This window comes from Schistocerca serialis, chromosome 1 (assembly GCF_023864345.2).
Source record: "Schistocerca serialis cubense isolate TAMUIC-IGC-003099 chromosome 1, iqSchSeri2.2, whole genome shotgun sequence".
NCBI classification, from domain to species: Eukaryota; Metazoa; Arthropoda; class Insecta; order Orthoptera; family Acrididae; genus Schistocerca; species Schistocerca serialis.
This window is the reverse complement of record NC_064638.1, coordinates 884510725-884534531: the sequence shown is the minus strand read 5'-3', so window position 1 is coordinate 884534531 and position 23807 is coordinate 884510725. Positions and strand designations below refer to the sequence as shown.

General features: G+C 40.9%; 1 protein-coding gene across 2 annotated transcripts in view; it reads left to right on the top strand.

Annotated features, from left to right (window-relative positions):
• The window catches only part of LOC126411067 (cytochrome P450 6k1-like), a 166586-nt gene extending 150345 nt beyond the window's left edge, over nt 1–16241 (top strand). For both annotated transcript variants that reach the window (XM_050081337.1, XM_050081338.1), the window contains exon 9: nt 15973–16241. In XM_050081337.1, the coding sequence (XP_049937294.1) occupies nt 15973–16163 (191 nt within the window). In that variant the 3' untranslated portion in view covers nt 16164–16241. The remainder of the gene's footprint in view (nt 1–15972) is intronic.
• Nucleotides 16242–23807: the final 7566 nt, after the last annotated feature.

Genomic DNA, 23807 nt, shown 5'->3' with positions numbered 1-23807 from the left:
ACTGAGAAATAAAAATAGCTAAATAATAATTTCGCATCATGAGTTTAAGGTCAAGATACACATTTAAATTGCAAAATTACATTAGGAACAGCAACAAAAAGGTAATCACAGAAGATGTGGTTATAAACACTTTCTTCAAGTTCCAATTATGTCATATAGTTATCGAGATGCCCACCGTCTACTGCAATACACATTTTCAGCCGCTGGTGCAAGTACTTCTGGACAGACTAGAAAGGTTTCTTTGACATCATTTCACTTGCTGCAACAGTGCGATGTTTGAAATTCTCTTGGGTTGCCAGCACATGTGCACTGACTTCATTTTTTAGTTTACCCCAGAAAAAAACACCAGTAACGTTAAAGCAGACGAACGTCCAGGCCAGCTGAGAACGCCTTCACGTCCTATCCAGTAACCAGGAAACATCTAGTAGAGTGCTTTCCTAGCGACAAGCTACACCACTGGCCATTAAAATTGCTAACATTGCTACACCATAAAGATGACGCGCTAAAGGCGCGAAATTTAACCGACAGGATGAGGAAGCTGTGATATGCAAATGATAAGCTTTTCAGAGCATTCACACAAGGTTGGCGTCGGTCGCGACACCTACAACGTGCTGACATGAGGAAAGTTTACAACCGATTTCTCATACACAAACAGCAGTTGACCGGCGCTGCCTGGTGAAACGGTGTTGTGATGCCTCGTGTAAGGAGGAGAAATGCGTACCATCACGTTTCCGACTTTGATAAAGATCGGATTGTAGCCTATCGCGATTCCGGTTTATCGTATCGCTACATTGCTGCTCGCGTTGGTCGAGATCCAATGACTGATAGCAGAATATGGAATCGGTGGGTTCAGGAGGGAAATACGGAACGCCGTGCTGGATCCCAACGGCCTCGTAGTCGAGATGACAGGCATCTTATCCGCATGGCTGAAACGGATCGTGGTGCCACGTCTCGATCCCTGAGTCAACAGTTGGGGACGTTTGCAAGACAACCACCATCTGCACGAACAGTTCGACGGTTACCCTTGACGCTGCATCACAGACACGAGCGCCTGCTATGGTGTACTCAACGACGAACCTAGTTGCACGAATGGCAAAACGTCATTTTCTCGGATGAATCCAGGTTCTGTTTACAGCATCATGGTGTTGCATCCGTGTTTGGCGACATGGCGGTGAACGCACATTGGTACTGATTTCTCAGGATCTATGCACCCAAATTTCGTGAAAATGTAATCACATGTCAGTTCTAGCATAATATATTTGTCCAATGAATACCCATTTATCATCTGCATTTCTTCTTGGTGTAGCAATTTTAATGGCCATTAGTGTAGTATTGAACGGGTTTCCCAATGCGCTGATACCACACGCATCCGCATATTTCAAATCGTAAAATCTCGAGGGTAGTTGGCAGCACTAATTTAAGAAGTCATGTGTATGTTCAGTGCAGCAAAGCCGGTCTCACACGACACACCGAACGCGTAGAAGTCATGTGTGGCCTGTCACCTACCAGCAGAGTGGGTGACGCTGCGATTTTAGCAGACTGTTTATCCGCCAGGGAGAAATAGGAAGCGTTATATTCGCCGCCTCCTTCCATGCATGGTACCTTGTCGTTGGTGGCGAGGCTTGCGTGCCTCAGCGATACAGATAGCCGTACCGTAGGTGCAACCACAACGGAGGGGTATCTGTTGAGAGGCCAGACAAACGTGTGGTTCCTGAAGAGGGGTAGCAGCCTATTCAGCAGTTGCAGGGGCAAAGTCTGGATAATTGACTCATATGGCCTTGTAAAATTAACTAAAACGACCTGCTGAGATGGTACTGCGAACGGCTGAAAGCAAGGAGAAACTACACCCGTAAGATGTATGAGACAGGCGAAATACTCTCAGACTTCAAGAAGAATATAATAATTTCTAACCCAAAGAAAGCAGGTGTTGACAGGTGTGAAAATTACCGAACTATCAGTTTAATAAGTCACAGCTGCAAAATACTAACACGAATTCTTTACAAACGAATGGAAAAACTGGTAGAAGCCGACCTTGGGGAAGATCAGTTTGGATTCCGTAGACATGTTGGAACACGTGAGGCAATACTTACCCTGCGACTTATTATAGAAGATAGATTAAGGAAAGGCAAACCTATGTTTCTAGCATTCGTAGACTTTAGAGAAAGCTTTTGACAATGTTGACTGGAATACTCTCTTTCAAATTCTAAAGGTGGCAGGGGTAAAATACAGGGAGCGAAAGACTATTTACAATTTGTACAGGAACCAGATGGCAGTTATAAGGGTGGAGGGGCATGAAAGGGAAGCAGTGGTTGGGAAGGGAGTGAGACAGGGTTGTAGCCTATCCCTGATGTTATTCAATCTGTATATTGAGCAAGAAGTAAGGAAACAAAAGAAAAATTTGGAGTAGGAATTAAAATCCATGGAGAAGAAATAAAAACTTGCAATGGTAAGGAAAGCGTTTCTGAAGAAGAGAGGTTTGTTAACATCGAGTATAGGTTTAAGTGTCAGGAAGTCTCCCGAAAGTATTTGTATGGAGTGTAGCCAAGTATGGAAGTGAAACATGGACGATAAATGGTTTAGACAAGAAGAGAATAGAGGCTTTCGAAATGTGATGCTACAGAAGAATGCTGAAGATTAGATGGATAGATCAGATAACTAATGAGGAGGTACTGAATAGAATTGGGAAAAAGAGGAATTTGTGGCACAACTTGACTAGAAGAAGAGATCTATTGGTAGGACATGTTCTGAGGCATCAAGGGATCACCAATTTAGTATTGGAGGGCAGCGTGGAGGGTAAAAATCGTAGAGGGAGACCGAGAGATGAATACACTAAGCGGATTCAGAAGAATGTAGGTTGCAGTAGGTACTTGGAGGTGAAGAAGCTTGCACAGGATAGGTTAGCATGGAGAGCTGCATCGCCGGCCGGAGTGACCGTGCGGTTCTAGGCGCTACAGTCTGGAGCCGAGCGACCGCTCCGGTCGCAGGTTCGAATCCTGCCTTGAGCATGGATGTGTGTGATGTCCCTAGGTTAGTTAGGTTTAATTAGTTCTAAGTTCTAGGCGAATGATGACCTCAGAAGTTAAGTTGCATAGTGCTCAGAGCCATTTGAGAGCTGCATCAAACCAGTCTCTCAACTGAAGACCACAACGACAACAACAACAATATTCTGCCGTGGATCCGCGCAGAGAAATACGTGAGCTTCTGAATCCTTTTGGCTATTGTGCGAGATGTTCTACATAATTTTCAGTGAATGATTTATTTGTATAGATACAATAATTAAACAAGTGATAATTATATTTTTTGTACTTCCATTGAGAAAATCTGTATATTTGTCTGCTATCTAATGATAGCTCCATACTGTACAAACGGAATTAAACAAAGAAAGTATAAGCATGCTTATTGAAGCATACAGCAAGGGAAGGTGTCTATATAAAACATTGCTTTATGAAAGGAAAAATGCCTCAGGAAACTAAAGAGAAGCTTGATAAAAATTACGGTGATTCTCAACCTTCGATTACAACAGTTTATAAGAGGTTTCAAAATTTCCGGAGTGGCCATATGGGCACAAGTGATGCTGAAAGTTCTGGACGCCCTGTGCAGGTTACGACTCCAGAAATCATTGAGAAAATCCATGATACGGTGATGGATGACAGAAGAATTAAGGTGCGTGAGATTGCTAGTGCTGTGGGCATCTCGAATGAACGGGTACATAATATTTTGCATATAAACATTTGGACATGAGAAAGCTATCCACAAGGTGGGTTGCAAGGATGGTTTGCAGCTGTTCAGGAAGAATCCGCAGGACTTGAAGCGTCGTTTCGTCACTGTGGATGAACCCTGGATACATTACTATACTCCTGAGACCAAAGAACAATCTAAACAATGGGTTATTCAAACGAGGAGGTGACTGCAGTAACTAATAGCTATTTTGCAGACTTGGACAATTCCTATTATTCGGAAGGGATCAGCAAATTAGAACAACGTTGGACAAAGTACATAAGTCTAATAGGAGACTATGTCGAAAAATAGAAAACGTTTACCCCAAACACGTAAGTAGTTTTTATTTTTTCACAGATTTTTCAAATGCTCCTCGTATCTTATTACGCCCCACTCTTCTGGTTACAAAACCCAGTTTTTCAACATAATCTCCGTTCAATGCGACGACCTTACGCCACCTTACTGGGAGGGCTCCTATGCCTAAATATTACCACTCTACTAGTCGATGTTGGAGCCAATGTCTTGCTGCATCAATAACCTCCCCATGTACTGCTTCCCGCTGAGTGCACCCATCATTGGGCCAAACAGATGGAAGTCGGAAGGTGCAAGATCCGGGCTGTAGGAAGAACAGTCCAATGAAGTTTTGTGAACTCCTGTTGGGCGCGCAGACTTATGTGAGGCCTTACGGTGTCACAGAGAAGGAGAACTTCTTTTACATTTCTGTGGCGACGAACACGCTTAAGTCGGTTCTTTTTTTTATTTTCTATTTCCTGAGGGTAGCACAGTATGCTTCGGAGTCGATCCTTGCACTGTGAGGGAAGACATCAAACAGAATTACCACTTCAGAGTCCCAGAAGACCGTCGCTAGGACTTTACTGGCTGAGAATGGGGTTTGATTTTTTTTTTCCTTCGGAGGAGAGGTGGCGTGTCGCCACTCCATCAATTGCCGTTTTGTTTGTGGTTCGAAGTGATGAACCATTTTTCATCGCCTGTCACGACAAAAACTGTTACGATCAGCCTCTTAACGCGAAAGCAATTCCATACAGATATTCCTTCGTTGCTGTTTACGGTCTTCTGTTAGGCAGCGAGGAAACCAGCGGGCACACACCTTTGAGTATCCTTACTGGTGTGTCAACACTACGAGCAGACACATCTAGTTGAGCAGCGAGATGTTTGATTGAGACCCGTCAATCACCTCGAATGAGAGTGTCCACACCTTACAACATGACGGGAGTCTCAGCTGTGTGCGGGAGGTCGGCACGTGTACGATCGGACAAAACTGCGGGACTTTGTTCTGATAATGACAGATACTTCGCCCAACGACTCACAGTGCTTTTGTTCACTGCCAGGTCTCCATAGACATACCGCAAGGGCCTATGAATATCTGCGATGCTCTGGCTCTCTGCCAAAAGAAACTCAGTGACAGCTCTCTGCTTGGACCGCACCTCCGTCACAGATGTAATTTTGAAGGCTACGTCACCCATTGGAACTTCATGAAACGATAGGGACTGAACCGAAAATTTTCCACGACCTTCCGTGACAAATTCCGAAACTGACCGAGAAAAAAATGTGTTGAATTTATAATTGAACAACCATCGTATATTTAATCTTTCTTGTTTTGTCAGAGCCATTTTTTTTTTCAAAATAGCCAGCACTCGACACACGTGAACGATACAGAGACAATGAAATCTGTATTCCATTTGTTATCTTTTTCATACAGGTATCCCAGCAGTGCAACATTATTTCCTCGTTATCCAACGTCACTTATTTCCTTGTTCGGGTATGAGGTCGCGAATATTTGTATAAAACAACAATCTATTTCATGTTTGAAATAGATAAATCTGAAGTTACAAATATTGTAATCACTCCGAAACTAGAGCGGTAGCGTTCTCGCTTCCCACGCCCGGGTTCCCGGGTTCGATTCCCGGCGGGGTCAGGGATTTTCTCTGCCTCGTGATGGCTGGGTGTTGTGTGCTGTCCTTAGGTTAGTTAGGTTTAAGTAGTTCTAAGTTCTAGGGGACTGATGACCATAGATGTTAAGTCCCATAGTGCTCAGAGCCGAGCCATTTGAGAGCCGAAACTAGTAATTGGACTCTGAAGCGTGAAACGCCACTGAATTATTCTTTTTTAATACCTAAGACACTAGCAGCAGAAATTACTACAGATCCATTTGAAAAAGAGAAGTTGATACAGTTATCTGTTATGAATACACAGAATGACCCAAAAGTTAACCAACATTTGAAAATTCAATACTTCACGGAATAATGTAGGTAGAGAGGTAAAAATTAGCACACGTCCTTGAAATGGCACGAGATTTTTTGAAACCAAAAATGATGTACAAAATGACCAGCAGATAGTGCTTTATATCATACAAAAGCACTAATAAGCATAACAATTGATTTTTAGCAAAGACGATGTTCTTCAAAACAACGATCAGTATGTCGGCCGTCACCTATCAACAATACCTGTAGTCGAGGGACGATACTCTGAATAGCACTGTACAGCGTATCAGTAGGTATGGTGAGTGACTGCCGTCGGATGTTGTCTTTCAGCATCCCTAGAGCTGCGACTTCATGGGGTCCTAGGAGGCCAATCATGACAGAATTGACGGCTCATAATGCGATCCTTACCAAACGATGTGCCCAAGAGATCTTTCACACGTGTAGCAATATGGAGTGGAGCACCATCTTGCATAAAAGTTGTACCTTCCAGCAAGTGCTTATCTGCCAGGTTAGAAAAGACTCGATTTTGTAACATATCAACGTACCTCGCACCAGTCACGCTGACAGTTTGAAAAGCAGCACCCTACATTTCCTCAAAGAAAAGGGGTCCGATCACGATAGATGTGGTAAATCCACAACACACCATGATTTTAACGCCATGCAGTTGTGGATGTTGACAGACCCTCGAAGCATGAAACTGGCTTTGTCAGTCCAAGGGGGCCCCTATCAGGGGGCAAGGGGAGGCCATGGCCTCCGAAATCGGCTTCGTCGGCCACCACCCTCCCCTTGGCTCTCAGGGGAAGGAAAAAATATAGTTTAGCCCGTTTTTTTTCCTTTCAATTAAATGATTTAAAAGGTAGTATTACGCACGTTTTTAATAAAGTCGGAACTGCAACTTCTTTATGGCTACTTGCAAGTCCAGATGTGAAAATTACCGAACTATCAGTTTAATAAGTCACAGCTGCAAAATACTAACACGAATTCTTTACAGACGAATGGAAAAACTAGTAGAAGCCGACCTCGGGGAAGATCAGTTTGGATTCCGTAGAAACACTGGAACACGTGAGGCAATACTCACCTTACGACTAATCTTAGAAGAAAGATTAAGGAAAGGCAAACCTACGTTTCTAGCATTCGTAGACTTAGAGAAAGCTTTTGACAATGTTGACTGGAATACTCTCTTTCAAATTCTAAAGGTGGCAGGGGTAAAATACAGGGAGCGAAAGGCTATTTACAATTTGTACAGAAACCAGATGGCAGTTATAAGAGTCGAGGGACATCAAAGGGAAGCAGTGGTTGGGAAGGGAGTAAGACAGGGTTGTAGCCTCTCCCCGATGTTGTTCAATCTGTATATTGAGCAAGCAGTAAAGGAAACAAAAGAAAAATTTGGAGTAGGTATTAAAATTCACGGAGAAGAAATAAAAACTTTGAGGTTCGCCGATGACATTGTAATTCTGTCAGAGACAGCAAAGGACTTGGAAGAGCAGTTGAATGGAATGGACAGTGTCTTGAAAGGAGGATATAAGATGAACATCAACAAAAGCAAAACAAGGATGATGGAATGTAATCTAATTAAGTCGGGTGATGCTGAGGGAATTAGATTAGGAAATGAGACACTTAAAGTAGTAAAGGAGTTTTGCTATTTGGGGAGCAAAATAACTGATGATGGTCGAAGTAGGGAGGATATAAAATGTAGACTGGCAATGGCAAGGAAAGCGTTTCTGAAGAAGAGAAATTTGTTAACATCGAGTATAGATTTAAGTATCAGGAAGTCATTTCTGAAAGTATTTGTATGGAGTGTAGCCATGTATGGAAGTGAAACATGGACGATAAATAGTTTGGACAAGAAGAGAATAGAAGCTTTCGAAATGTGGTGCTACAGAAGAATGCTGAAGATTAGATGGGTAGATCACATAACTAATGAGGAAGTATTGAATAGGATTGGGGAGAAGAGAAGTTTGTGGCACAACTTGACCAGAAGAAGGGATCGGTTGGTAGGACACGTTTTGAGGCATCAAGGGATCACCAATTTAGTATTGGAGGGCAGCGTGGAGGGTAAAAATCGTAGAGGGAGACCAAGAGATGAATACACTAAGCAGATTCAGAAGGATGTAGGTTGCAGTAGGTACTGGGAGATGAAAAAGCTTGCACAGGATAGAGTAGCATGGAGAGCTGCATCAAACCAGTCTCAGGACTGAAGACCACAACAACAACAACAACAACTTGCAAGTCGCCATTAATTTTCCAGAATATTAAAAACACTTCATGCATCCCTCCACCCCCGCCGGCCGGCGGGGTGGCCGAGCGGTTCTAGGCGCTACAGTCTGGAGCCGCGCTACCGCTACGGTCGCAGGTTCGAATCCTGCCTCGGGCATGGATGTGTGTGATGTTCTTAGGTTAGTTAGGTTTAAGTAGTTCTAAGTTCTATGGGACTGATGACCTCAGAAGTTGTCCCATAGTGCTCAGAGCCATTTGAACCACCACCTCCCCTCCCCCTCCCCAGCCCCTACAAACTATCATATGGGTGCTCTTTGCATTGATCCACAACGCATTAGACCATCAGTCGTCATCTTCCCCATTTTTTGAAGTGCCCACACCGCAAATGCTCTCTGCATCACAAAATAAGTAGGTAACAGTTCATGATGATGCTAGATTTCGCACTGGAGACTACGCCTTAGTGCTCTCCAAACAGTAGCGTGTGGAAGGCCAGTGCGACGTGCGACTAAATGAGTGATGGCTTCACTACGTGGACATGATACCGCTAATGTCTCCATTTCTTTCTAAATTGTCAGATTAGCGGTAAAGGTCGCCCGCTACTTGGCCTCCATACGCTAACAGCTCCGTAGAAGGCGACATTCCTCTCTGGACACTCAGCGAAAAATGTGAGTCCTCGAGAACGGATACTTGTCGCTATTCGTCAGTCACGTAGTTTCAGTAACGTTGATACCATACAGACACTATAAATCTGTTCCGGAGCCCCATATGGAGCAGGGTTCTTTGAAGTGTTGCAGACACAACACTGGAAAACACTTGCCTTGCAGACCAATGAACATTTCAAATTAAAGTGTCACACGGCTTTTGCGTATTGCACAGCCAATGCTCGCATCCAACATCTACAGAATGTAGAGTTGGAAAGTTTCCAAGACAGCTACCTTCGACCTCAGAGCTGAATTTTTCACACTTTTTTCCTGTTCTGAAATGATGTTACACCTAGCCTAAAACCCAACTATTATTGCTTTCCGAAATATCAATGTAACAAAATTGAGAGCAATGATACAATTTTAACGTGTTCCGTGAGGTTTAAATATTGCAGCCAGGTGACGTTGACGTCATGCCGCGATATTTCGGCTGATAACCAGGCAGCCATCTTCAAGGGCGTTTTACGTTGGAGATTTTTTCAGTATTGTTTTTTGAACTGCTCGCAGTGCGGACGAGCTGGCAGCAACAAATAATCACTCTTGAGACAAAAAACATTTAAAATTTTGGATCGGTTTAATATTAAGAAAAAATTCCGGATAAGTGTGAGTAGGAGTAGCGCACCGAGGGTTCCACACATTTTGAATATACATAGTTCATCCATCCCTATACCGAGAATCTACTATTTTTACCTGTTATTGGTGCCGATACTGGCAAGATATCGGACCCAGGAATTCCCTAGACTTCCGCGAATGACTAAAAAATTATTTTTGTCGTGTGACATAATTACAGCTTAACAGTTCTCAGATCCGTTCCTGTGCTTGTTCTGTGAAATCTTACTTCCTTCCGAATTTCATGATTCTAGGTCAACGGGAAGCACCGTACAGGTTTTTATGAGTGAGTTTGAGAGCGTCAAAATATGTGACATAAATGGCCGTATCTTTATATCTTTTGATTGCAGTGACTTAGAAGCTTCAAGTTTTTACAGCGACGGGGGACTGTAGTCGTTAGTATGTGATATAAATTCCAACTTGATACGTCTATTCTTTCCCGAGATAAATTATTTTTATCGGTTTGACAGACGTGACTAGCAGAGAGAAGAAAATCGAAGTGGTGTATGATGTCACAATACAGGAGACTTCCATCAGTCGGGACTTTAATTTATTGAAATTAAATATTGTAGAATAATTCCTGTAACACAATTCTTATTATAGTTTCTGAACAATATACCGATATATTTCTCTAAACGTGAAACAGTTCCTCGTTTATTCCCTGTAGTCGTCACAAAAATGCAAAATGTCTATTGGATGACGAAAACATGCATTTTCCTTAGACTTGGCACAAAAGAAAAATTAATGCTTTCACACTCTCCGCAGTAATAACTAGTTTTATTTAGAAAGGACTAGAATAGAGTAAGATATGGTCGTGGCCATTGTTCTGAATACTGTGCTGCGTACCAAGCATACTTTGCCAAATTCGTAAAATGTGGTGATGCAAACCGACAATACAGAAATGACTGAAGTTTAACAATAGTGTTCCGCTTGTAAAGCTGAAACGACAAAAAGCTATTTTTTAACAAGAGGCTAAATCACAGTATTAGTTCCGGGTACAATGAGAATTATATTAACAGTCCTTTCGTCGTCCTTCTAAAAACATAGGTGTCGGTGTGAGAAGACCAACAGCCCAACGAATTATTCTCTGAAAGTGGTAAGATGTTTCGGATGTAACTCTGGAAATTATTCCCTCGCATTATTCCAGGTTTTCCTGCATCGCTTACAAGACTTCTGCAAATAAACAGTAACTTTAAAAAAAATTGTCTTAATTTACCTCGATGTTCCTGAAGACGGAGATAAAGCTGTGGAAACTGGTATTGTTGTGAATGAATGTGTCATAGCATTCATAAACTGCAGAAGTGACTCTTTCAGTGGTTCCCAACTTTTCTTACACCATTACCCAAGTGCAATTCCCCACACTATCAGCAACTTCACCGCCTAACTAAACTGTAGAATGAAAGACCTGGCTTGGAATACTTTTATTTTTTAAATGATGAAAGATGAATGACATTGACATGGAAGTTTGTGTGTGTGTGTGTGTGTGTGTGTGTGTGTGTGTGTGTAAAATGGTGAAGGAATTCGTGCTGCATCAAAAATGCTACTCACAACTCCTCCTCAAAAAAGGAAGATAACTATCCACAGTGATGGTAGGCACTTGTTACAAAACATACTTCCCCCCGTTACTCCTCTCCATTGCGGCATTTGCTTGATCTGCACACTGCAACACCATACGCACTGTCCTTAAATAACTTGATTGCACTACTTACTTCTGAAATTGCATGGAAGACTAAAGGCTGTAAATGCTTTGTGTCTTACCAAAACCATTAATAGTAATAATAGTAATAATAATAATAATAATAATAATAATACTGTTACAGAATTATAGTTGCCCTTATGTAGTGATTGCTGTGTTGTGCTGTCAGGTAGTTCATTTATCTGTTTCAAAGTAATTTCTGGATTATTGCAGTTACTATCTGCAACTTGGAGAAGACATTTGCACGACTGCATTGGACTTGCGGCAAGTTTTGGAAGGCGACAGGCGACTACGAGTTTACGCCCTGACAGGAATGGCTTTAACCAGTAAACCTTCCACTTGATCACCTGGCCCACGCGTCTGCTAGACTGATTTTGCCCTTTGACTGGGTTTGTTGTTGGTAGCCTGCATTAGAGGTTATCACATTTATCAGAATCTAAATGAACTTGAGTGCTGAAATGATACTAATGAAATGGTGGCCCTGTCCTTATTTTAGTCACTTGTTGATGGATGATTAATATATAAACACAGGATTGATCCTCTATAAAAGTTATGGCACAAGTTTGTTGATTAAAAATAGGACGAAAAATACATGTCAAGTGTGATGACAAATAAACATGAACTGATTGCAGTACGAATATGCCACAAACAGCTCACACTTCTCTAGGTGGCGGCTGGTTAGAAAAGACTTAGGTTTTCCTGATTGAACTATTTACTCTGGCTCAAACCTTGGATAATGCATCCGAAATTATCTAACACTGAATAAATGTTGATGGATCTATTCTACACAGAAGATATGCTATGTTGGTGCAGGTGAGAACAAGTGGCAAGACTGTGATCCTGTTTGCCCTACAAGCTGGAGCAGCGGTACAATACCCCTTTCCTCGATGTGTGGCGCTGTCTCAGGTGACGGTCGTCATTAAAGTGTCTGCAGAACAGCGATTTGCGGCGCCGGTAATTCGCCATTGTGGACACAAAACACGCAAAAATCACGTCTGGTGATCTGTTAGACGGAACGCAATTACTCTAGTTGAACTCTGAAATCTTGACAGATTCCAACACGTGACACTTCCGTTTGCCGATCATACCATGGACCAGTACGGCAGTGCACACAATGAGATCAAATGTTAAGATGGCAGACCTGCAGCAAATAAGATTGCCCTCGACACAGCGAGTTGTTCGAGATGACTGAAGTCTAAAATGTCGGTACAGTTAAGTCCTCACCCACCTCAAGGAGAAGTGTCTCAAGTGCAACCCACTCAAAAGAAAACTCAGAACCAGAATCCTCTGCAGACTGGAGTCAGAGCCAGAAAACCCTGTTTTTCCTCTTCTCACTTTCCATCAAACATCAGTAAATTCCACAAAAGCACTCCTGCAACTGCCCCTCAAGGGTTTTGTGCCTGTCACAAGATTCCACAAGCTCCATGTCTCCCCTCTAACACGTCTGCTCTACTCCTCCCCAATCCTAATCCTTCTCTTTTCATAAGAAGTAGCCAATCCCTGACTCGCAAATTCCTATGCAGAGAGCGTGTTTTGAATTTCTGTTTAGCTTTAAAATTAATGGAGATCATTATCTGGACAGTCCAAGCATTACTGCGTGCTTGACCAGGGGTTCTGGCTAAACTAAGTGAAGTACATTTGTGTCCCAACATAGGTCATTTCAGAGCCACCATCAAAGTTGCGTTCCTTCTAAAATTGTTTTGAAGGCCTGAGGATTCAATGAACATGGAAACTAGTGAATTTTTATGGCCACCATCCCTGCTCACAAAGGGTGTTTACAACATTGTTGTAATGCATTGGCCAGGCGACCTAGATTTCCCTCTCATCTCTGCTCCTGCTGTGGCAAGAGGCACCAAACAGGTGGGCAGTTTTTCTGCCTCTTCGACTGAATGAATTGTGTGCACACTGGTGCAAGATATTCTTGGGCCCATCATTCTATACCCGGTAAGTGCTTTGAGATGTTCTTGTCCCTAATAGCTGCATATGGCTTTCAAGCCCCATACATCCACTGCAAGATGGACTGTTAAATAACCAAACTGCTTGCTTGTTCTCAAATCCAGAAGATACTATTTGAAGGAGAGCCACCATAAAGATCCCACATGCATTAACAATGTACACACTCTCATCAATGCCTGCTCATGCTGATGACTTCCCGTTGTCTCACAAAAATAATGTCTAGGGTATAAAATCAACATTATATTGCACCCTTGAATATGGAGAACTGTGAGAGCGTGACTCATCCTCTCCCCCATTTTCTTGAGATATTTAGTGTTTCTTGTGTATATATCTCACATGTATGATCAGCAATCTACAGGACAAAGCACAACATATATGTGTAGCGGGTGGACTATGTGACGAACCTGTAACTACCATCGTATTAATGCTAACTACTCAGAAAAGTAATTATTTGGGGACTTAAATAATCAGTATTAGAGTCTTACAAAATTGTGATAATAGTAAAGATCTTTAGAAAATAATTCAGTTTTGTGACTGAAACAGAATTGAGTCGTTCAGTTTTTACCCCTAAGAAAATTTCGTTTTGCCCCCAGTTTGGGAACTACTGCTCTAGTCTTTGTTTCGATCAAAATTATAAAGGGCGGTTTACACGAAACCTGATTGATTGGCTTTATACACAGCTTTTAGGGGATAACAAGAAGCTTCGTCTTCATGACAGCTATGAATTTTAACGTATTACCTGTTAGTGAATCTCCTCTACAAGTTTAGTTGAGGTAAACTTCGTAATCCTGGAAATCTGTTGTTATCATAGCACATGTGATACAAAGTGCCCAGTGCCATCGATCTTCTCTTTCAAACATTCCAAGCCTTTCAAATAGCTTTTCTTTCACACTTTTGTGAGTTTTATTCTGCCACATATTTTGTACTTCATGTAACACTTTCTTCCATTTATAAGATTCATATTCAGATTATACGACACGAAACCAGCTTTGCACGTGACTTAAGTGTATCCTACCTCCTTCGTTTAACCAAAATTTTTATAGAATTTTCTCATTGAAAGCTGTTAATGTACATGTTTTCTTTGGGTTTGGAAGGTATTCTATTTTTCTTCTGGACTTGAATTAGCACAACCATCATCATTTGAACCACAGATCATGGAATTGTCCAAGATATGTCCTGTTTGTTCTAATGTTTCCATGATTTCTAATGAAATGTTGACATCATTGGAATGACGGGCCATGAAATTAACTAGCAAATAATGCATATGAAGGTCTTCTGGAGAAGCAGGTTATTTCAATTGCACATCATGTTCTTCATGTTACTTCTCTGCAAGGCTGAAAGCATTAATTGCATTCCACATTACTATGGAACTCTGGGTTCTGCACAGAGGCAGATGCTATGAGCAAGCATATATGAAGAAGTCAAAAAGAAAATTAATTCAGTTTTATCCCCAGTGTTAACACTTAGTGATACTGCAAAGTCAACTACTAATTATTATTATTATGGATATTAAATGCATTGCAGTTTCAAGTGAATAGTAACTGTTAACAAATGTATCATTGAAACTATTAGTGGAAACTGAAACACACTTTACTAATTAAGATCATGTTGTGTCCTGTTACCTGTTTACTGATGTGCTGTCAACCAATGGCATGTGACCGGTGTGTTGTGCATGCAGCATGCACTGTTTGTTACAGCTTAGGCAGGGGTGTGCATTTCTACAACTGCCTGGTAAGCAAGGCATTTGGCATATTTCAACATTAAAAAAAAAAAAAAATACTTGCAATGTATCTTAGCAGCTAAAATTTTGATGGTGTGTTTCTTTTGATGTATTCTTCCTGCATAAAACAATTTCAGGGCATCTTTCGACATTTCATACTGGATAGTTCCCTTGTAAGTGGGCACATGTTGATTGTAACAGTCATCTATGATTACTTTGTAAAGTATGTATTAAAACTGTAATGTTTGTTATTAAGATCGGTCACTGCCAGTGCAGCCTCAATATGTCAGACTTCAGAATGAACCAGTCGGTCCAAAACTAGTTTCGAAACATACATACTGCAACTGTGATATATTTGTTTACAAACACTTCATGAAACACCAGTAAAAAGAAGGCTGTGATGGTCCTGTCCCAACAAATTGAAAAAAAAAGTAATCATTTTTTTAAAAGTATACATGAAGCACTTGTTTATGACTTAAAATAAGACCACATGGTGAATTTTTAATAACTTCATGGGAAGAGTATTTGTACAATAATTAATAGACTTGGCGATGTTCTATGAAAATGATCATATTTACAATAGAAAGGATGATTGCTACAATGGCGTGCTTAGTGAGCCATAAGAGATCCTGTGAAGGTAGCCATATTGGAGGTAAGAGGATAGGATATGGTGTTCCAAGATTGGGTTTTCCATCTTATGTGTGGGGTTCAAAGATGCTATGGGAATAAAAGGTGAGAGGACTGGATGAGCTGGAACATGTTAGACAGATGCAGAAGACAAGGTGGAGTGCACATCTCTTAAGAATTTTAATACAGACAGCTCATCAGTCATTTTATGTAGCTCCTTTACCAGCACACATCATAAGCTGTGCACTGTAGAGACCATATCTAAGAAACATCCATAAAAATATATGTGATCATTTTATTTCATATCTGCACAGTTTATTGTCCCATGAAAACTGTTTTCTACAATATGAATCAAAATGATAGTGTGATGGATGGCCTAGAGAATGGACACTATGATACATGTATAGGGTGGTGATTCCCTAGACTGAGGATGGAACCACAAGCAACCATGACTGTGTTTGAGATTGATGTCGAAATACTTTTAGTCACTGAGTGTTTGTGTTACAGGAATGCGATTCGGGCTGATGTCAGCGAAGGCTGGTGTTGCACACGTGCTGTCACAGTTTGAAGTGTCTGTGGCAGCAGATACACCAGTGCCACTCCCAATGGCAACCCGCGGCATTGTCGCCTCGACCGTGGGTGGCGTGCCACTCAGGTTCCGGAGTGATCCACTAGTGGAGCTAGCACGCTCTGTCTGACATTGTCGAAGATGCTGTCAGCCACTTGCAAATGTATTCATTTGTTACTTATCTGGCAATAAATACCATTTACTGATATTGAAAAGTATTCTCACTAACTACTAACTCACTCTGATAGTTGACTGGTCAAGTTGTGAAAAGAGAGATAAAAATTAAATGCTTTCCTTAGTAAAAATCCCATTACCTACCACAATGTTTTCTGGACATCAAGTCCCTCCAAATTCTAGAGCTTCTAGCAAATCCTTGACTGTTTAGCACTTTTCTTCACTTGTTACATTGCTTATCCCCCCCATAACTGAATCCTTTCATCTACATAACCATAACCTACTTCAGACTGTTTTTTCTACATCCGAAAATCATTTTCAGTGTTAACAGAATATCTCCCTTACCCTCTACCCCGCATCAGACCGTGGCTGGTGAGTGGAACACAGTCATGTTGGTTGTAATAAGAATAAACTGGTAAAGATGAGATATTTCCTGATTGCAGTTTTCAAACTTCATGCTGAATCTTGCAGTCGAGTTGCTCAGGCTACAAAAAGATTTTATTATTAACTAAAACCACGTTTCCACAGTATTGCAACAAATCAATCTAACTATAACAAATCTGATTTTTTATGCTTTAAGTGTGCATCTGTTTCCTGTAATATCTCTTGAGCACATATAGACTACTGTTGTTTGTATAGTGTTAAGTTTGTTGTGGTGCAGAGAGAAAATGAAATCCAACATTACTAACTCCCTACGTATAGTGCCATGCAAACCATTTAACTCAACATCCCATATCTCACATGCTATCACACGATGACAAACTGCTGACGACTGAGATGTCAGGCAGGACAATGTTGCATGATCTGGTGATTAGAAATTACATGCCATCCTGGTTTTCCCAACTGCCTAGTAATGAAAACAGCATTAGAACCACAAGCATCACCACAATAGTTACTGTTACTTAGCTTGACCATTGAGACAGTCAATCCATAAAATAAATTTGAACTGACTTACTTTCTACAAATTTTAATTATGGATGCAGATATTGCAAAACAGTTCGAACATTTGAAACCAATTGCATTATTAAACAAGTTTCAAATGAACATTTCAGTTCAAATTTATATACATAGGCAATGCATTTTTTTCTGCTATTACACTATATGGTTACCAGCATTCAGCACGTCACATAGAAATTAATGGAAAATTGTTACTAAGCATACAACCATATCTCACTCTGCGTCATAAAGCTGGCCCTGGGTGAAAAAACTGTAAACTCACTTGGCATGTGACTGCAGTAGACACAGGGACTAGTGAACCTGGCAACACTTCACAATTGCTAAATATGTATTTGAATCGCATGTATGTTGTAACCTTGTTATCCCGCCCTCCCTCTATCCATCTCCTCCTCCCTCTGTGTGTCCATCTCCTATTCCTTCCCCTCTCTCTGTCCATCACCTCCTCCTCCCCCTTTCTCTGACCATCTGGTTGTTGGCCCTCTCCATATCCATTTCCTCTCCCTCCCTCTGTATACATCTGTTTTTCCTACTTCACTCTGACATTGAGTCTTGTTTATAATTATTACCTTCGAAATTGAAATTGCTTTTAGTGAAAGAGTAAATCAGTTGGGATCATTGGTATAAGGAGTATGAAAGACATCTCTAGCTACGGGATCTGCAAGGAAAATAGCTTCAGTGATAGTATTTCATGTACTATAGTTTTCATCTGCGAATGGGTACGATGACGTAGTTTCAAATGATTCAGATTCCACAGTAGTATTCTAACCATAAGCCAAAGAGCCATAAATAAAATGTTCATCTTTTCAGTTACAACTAACTGCAAGGAAAAGAAACAAAACCACAGATAGTTGTATATACAATACTTGTTTATATTTATATATAAGGAGAAAGAATAAATATGTGATAAATATTTTTCTAATGCTTTAAATGCCCTCCTTTCATACTCAAAACTTGTTGCAACAAGAAAAATGAATTGCACATATATGCTGTACCATGTAGAAATCTGAAGTAAATCGCTCAAGAATTTTTTAAGATTGTTGCTAACTATATTTCCCCTTTATACAGAATGTTCATTTTAACTGAAGACATTGAAATATCTTGAAAACTACATACTGGATAAAAAAGTTATAATTCCAGTTTGCCTTGAAGGTGGACATCCAGAAACACCTAACTCAACTCGTCAACCCCCCCCCCCCCCCCATGCTTGGGTGGCGGGGGGCAGCTTTGAAATATTTGATGGGAACCCCCATTCTTTTATTGCAGTTTACAATTCTACAGCAAAATCTACACACATTTTGCATGAAGCATTTTCTTCATTTTGGCATTGTCATTGTCATTGGACGAACAAATATGGGTATACAGTTGTAATTTATGACATTCTACTCAATGGCCCATGATATCCAATGTCATGTGGGACCCCATCTTCATGCTGTAAGGGTAGGACAGACCAGTATTTCATAACTTCTAATTGGAAAGCCCGTTCACAATGCTATATAGAAGAGCAGACTACTCGATGTGCTACGGTGGCTTCGGCATATTATGACAGGAAGTACACTGTGAAATGAGCTCACGTATCATGCAGATATAGAACAGATAGTGGCTCTAAACATTGCAATAGTTGCACAGTGTTTATTGCCTGTACATCTACTTACCATTTGGAGGACAGATGTGCAAGTAGATCATGAATGTTGCAACCACAGAAGAAAAAATTAATATGATCCTGATTTATGGAGAATTTAGGAGAGCTGCTGAGGCTGCTATTGCCTTGTATTCCAAGCATTTTCCAGAGAAAGCCCACTCTCGTTTGTTATTTTACATGGTTGTGAACACCTTTGTGTCTGTTGGCAGTGTACAGACCGGCAAAGGGAAACGAAGCAAACATCTTACAGAAGAAGCTAATGAAATAGCTGTACTAATGGCAGCGCACCACAACCCACAGATAAGCACCTCAAAATTATACCAAGATTCTGGTATGTCTGTAGGTGTATTGTCACAATACTGCATCGTCGTAAGTATCGTCCATGCCACATGTCATAGCATCAAGAACTCAAGGGTACTGATTTACATAACCAGTTGACTGGGCACAACATCAAATTCAAGTGACTCCCACATTCTTTGCCAAAGAACTGTCTTACATTCACAAACCATGGTACCGTTAAAAGGGATAACGTGCATTACTGGAGTGTAGACAATCCCCACTGGTTACGGCAAGTTGACCATCAGTGCCCTTGGTTGGTTAATGTATGCTGTGGTATCATGGGGAACAAAGTCATTAGTCCATATTTTATTGATGGCACACTGAATGGACACAAATAAAGAAAGCTTTTTGGAACAGGAACTACTACAGGATGTTGTCCTGGATGTTCGACAATGTATGTGCTTTCAGCATGACGGTTGCCCAGCACATTACCCAATTGAAGCATGGGATGTATTAGACCGTGTTTACACTGGATGATAAATCGGCAGAGGTGGCCCTATTAATTGGCCTACTACATCACCAGATTTTAAGACGCTGGGTTTCTTCCTGTGAGGATATTTAAAAGATAAGGTGCTGCAGCAAGTGCCAACAGGCCGTGAAGACATGGTCGACCACATCAGAAACTCCTGTGCGGACATTCCCACAGATATGCTTCCGTCCTATGTTCGGTCATTTTAAAACCGTATCATTACATGTATTGAAGTTGGCAGTACTATGATTGAACTCTTACTGTAATTGGAAAAGTAGAGTAGCATTCACTTCAAGCCACTGCCACAGTGGCATATTGAATAGTTCCCTGTGTGATATGTCGAAGGACTATAATGTAGCAAATTGGGTTTCCAATTAGAAATTATGAAATACTGGCCTGTCCTACCCTCGCAGCATGGAGGTGGGGTCCCACTTGCCTCTGGATATTCAAGGGCCATTGACTAGAATGTCGTAAATTACGATTGTGCACCCACTGCTATTCCTCCTATTACAGCACCACCTGTGGTGAATGAAGCGAATATTTCAGACAAAACGTATGTGGATTTTGCCATATAATTGTAATGTGCAATTAAAAATGGGGGTTCCCACTGAATATTTCAAAGTTGTCTGTACCACCCATCTACGTATGGTATCATCAAATGTCCATCTATGAGCCAAACAAATTCAAATTAAAACTTTTTTTTATCCAATGAGTAGTTTTCGAGATGTTTCAATGTCTTCAGTTAAAACAAACACCCTGTATATTACATATCTATATTTATAAATTAAAAAATATATAGCTTATGTTCATTCAAATGTTTATTAGAGCATCCTGTAAATACTTTAAGAAAACCAGTCAAGAACTTTGAGGTTTTGCTAACAACGTTTCTCCTTTATATAGAACACATATTAAAAAATATGTAGTCTATGTCCATCCGAATATTTATTAGAGTATCATGTAAAAATTAGAAGTAAATTGGTCAAGAACTTTTTGGGATTTTTGGTAACTACTTTAAAAAATAACTTGTCTTTATACAGTAGCATACATTACAATGTCGATTACAGCCTATTAACTACGACTTTGTTATGTTCTTGGGAATACAGATTTGCAACTTGGATGCCCCTGTGCCAGTGGCACTGTCTCTGCTCTTCAATTTACAAACTCTTTCAATAGTGGATGGGCAGCTACAGAGGGGGAAAAATGCAGTGCTAGTTGTAAGCAGGTTGAAAGTTAGTTTTGTAGCAGCTTTTCTTCAGAAATACCATCCCTAGAGGAGAACAAACTAAATATGCAGTCAGCTTGTATCTCAGGAGGGTGGAGAACAAGTCCAGGCTGCAGCCGGCTACAGTTCATTGCCCACATCAGCACCCCATCGTCATATGCTACCTGAGAATTAAAAAGGTGGTGGACACTACAAGCCTAACACATGGGGTGGCCGTGCATCTGTCAACTAGCAGCATCCTACCGAGGCTGGACAAGGGCTTACTGGCCTAGAGACAAGTGGAGTGTCTATGACCTCATTGGTTCTGTGACAGGCTCAGCTATAGATTCCTCAACCTGCACTACAGACTGCCGACTTGTAGTCACCAAAGATAAGTTTTCACTACACAACAGAAATGGTCACCTGGGTGACAGAGTATGCGTCAAATGCACATAGCTTGCTCTCTTTCTTTTTTAAGACTAGGTGACATGCTGAGATCCCCAAACAAAAACCCAACATCTCAGGAATCAATTACTGTTAAAATACTAGTTGTTAACTGTTGACATACTCACAGCAGAGCCTCAGAACTTACTCCTCCAACAACCATCACCTTCACGGAACACTGGGGCTTGAGTTAATTGAAATTAAGTGGAAAGTAAATAAACATGACAAACACTATGTCTGCCAAACTCCAAAATGAATTCAGTGGTGGACTCAGACAAGCAATTGGCAATGATGAAGTAAGGTTAACAATCTGATGTTTTTGCTGTCCAGTAGATTCTGACACATCAGTTGAACAGTCATTAAAACAATGCCTAAATAGACAACTGCATTTAACTGTAAATCAGACTGGCAAGACAAATATTTTAGACAACATGGTTAGAGACAGAGTAGATCTTTTTGACAACATCAAAGGCAAAGGGACAGGGATTAGCAATCACAGTGCTATTAAAGGAGCGATGGTCACCATTGGCAAAGAGTTCATCAAGAAAGTTACGAGAGTATGTATTTTTGTAGAACTCTTAGTCAGTAATTAACATCTATGTATGGGAAATAAGAGTGCGTATGTCCAGCCACCTGACAACTTCTCAATCGATTTCTCATAACACGTGCCTCGTGAGAGCTCTTGGGTATGCAAACACACTTCATGTTACAATTGTGCAACAGTCTGCGAGATGGTCAATAAACTGAGTCGTAAATTGGGAATTTGTCTATGTACAGTGAGAAGCATGTGTGCATTCTGGCAGGCCTGCAATGCCAACCACTATATGAGAAAACTTCCATCTTTCTTTTTTTAGCTGTATCATTTGTCTGGTGTGAGTACAAGAAAGCTGTAGTAACTGCTGCACTTGTAACACACACCGATGGCTATTTGTGCAAGTATGAGTAATGACAGAAGTATCTGACTTAATTTTTGGGGAGCAGGAATTTTTTTTATACGTGTATTGGGGGTAAAACCTTTTGATTTTGTCACTAAGCATGGTACTATTAGACCAACATTCTTTGTAGTATACTTTTATGTAATAACTCCCTTACTTAGCTACCAACGCTCTATTTTCAAGGGCACTAAGTGTAAAATGTGTTCAGACACACACAACAGGCCAGACGTGGAACTCGTTTAGGAGAATACGAACTTGATGGTGTTGCTGGAATATTTATTTTATATGTGAAGTATGTAAAATAATTAAAAATGAAACATTTCATCAAATAAAATAAAGCTTTAAACAATCTTCCATTTAAAAAGCACAAGTACTCAGACGTTTGAGGCTTTCTTTCTTCTATTAATAGTTCATAGGAACAAATTCTTGTGCTAGCATTGACTGACTGTACGTAAAACTTTAAATTTAAAAAAATGTTCTGGTATGAGAGGTTGTGGGGTGGTGCAACTGCAACCGTGAAGTGTTTCAGGTTGACTTGGGCTACATGATGGTTTGTTATACTTCACCTCATGCACCAAACACTTAAATAAGTGTCCACCTGAACATTCCTTTTTATATATAATGAATGTTGCTTACTGAATATTCAGTCACCATTAAGTATTATTAATCGGGGTCTAGCTAGTCCGCACCCTGAATCCACGTGCCTTCTTTCTTTAACTTGGCTCCGACTTTGCCTCCGTACAGGCTGCAGATAAAGCTGCTGAAAATTAACTATTCACTCTTATTCACTCCACCACATAAATATGAAGAGAGATGCAATTCACATTCTTATGTTACAGTATCTTCAAAATTACAACTCTATACATGATAAATGAGGACAGCTGACAACTCGTATTCTGCCTCTGTGTACCATGTACATAACAGATCTGATATTCAGGTGGATAATTGACAATTACAGTACATTTATTGTCTTTGACTCTTCTTCTGCACGGCCCACTCCACAGAACTCCTATCTCCACCTCAGTAAATAGGGGTCATCTGACTGTTACCCACTTCTGGACCGTCACTGGATCATTGGCTCTGATGTCAGCACCTACGGTTCAAAACACCTCCCAACAGTGGGGTGCTCACCACTTATCAACTACTCTGTCACAGACATCTTTTCTCTGACAAATGTATTTAAGGACAAGATACCCCTCATTCAAGGAATGGGATGTATCACTACAACAGTATCACCATACATTCAAAATTGTCACTAGGTGCCATCATAAATATGCACCTTGTTTCTTCTGTCTAAGTACTCTTTTGAAGCGATTATCCAATGATTATATCTGTACCAGTGACTCCACTGCTGGTATTTACCCTCAGGCCTCTGCAGGACACTGCTCACCGAACAGCGAAAGCATTGAGTTGTCAACACGCACACACGAGTGACAGAGTGAGTGAGTGTGAGTGTGTGTGTGTGTGTGTGTGTGTGTGTGTGTGTGTGTGTGTGTGTGTGTGTGTGTGTGAGTGAGTGAGTGAGTGAGTGAGAGAGTGAGAGAGTGAGAGAGAGAGAGAGAGAGAGAGAGAGAGAGGGAGAGGGGGGGGGGGGGGATTTTATTGATGAAAGAAGC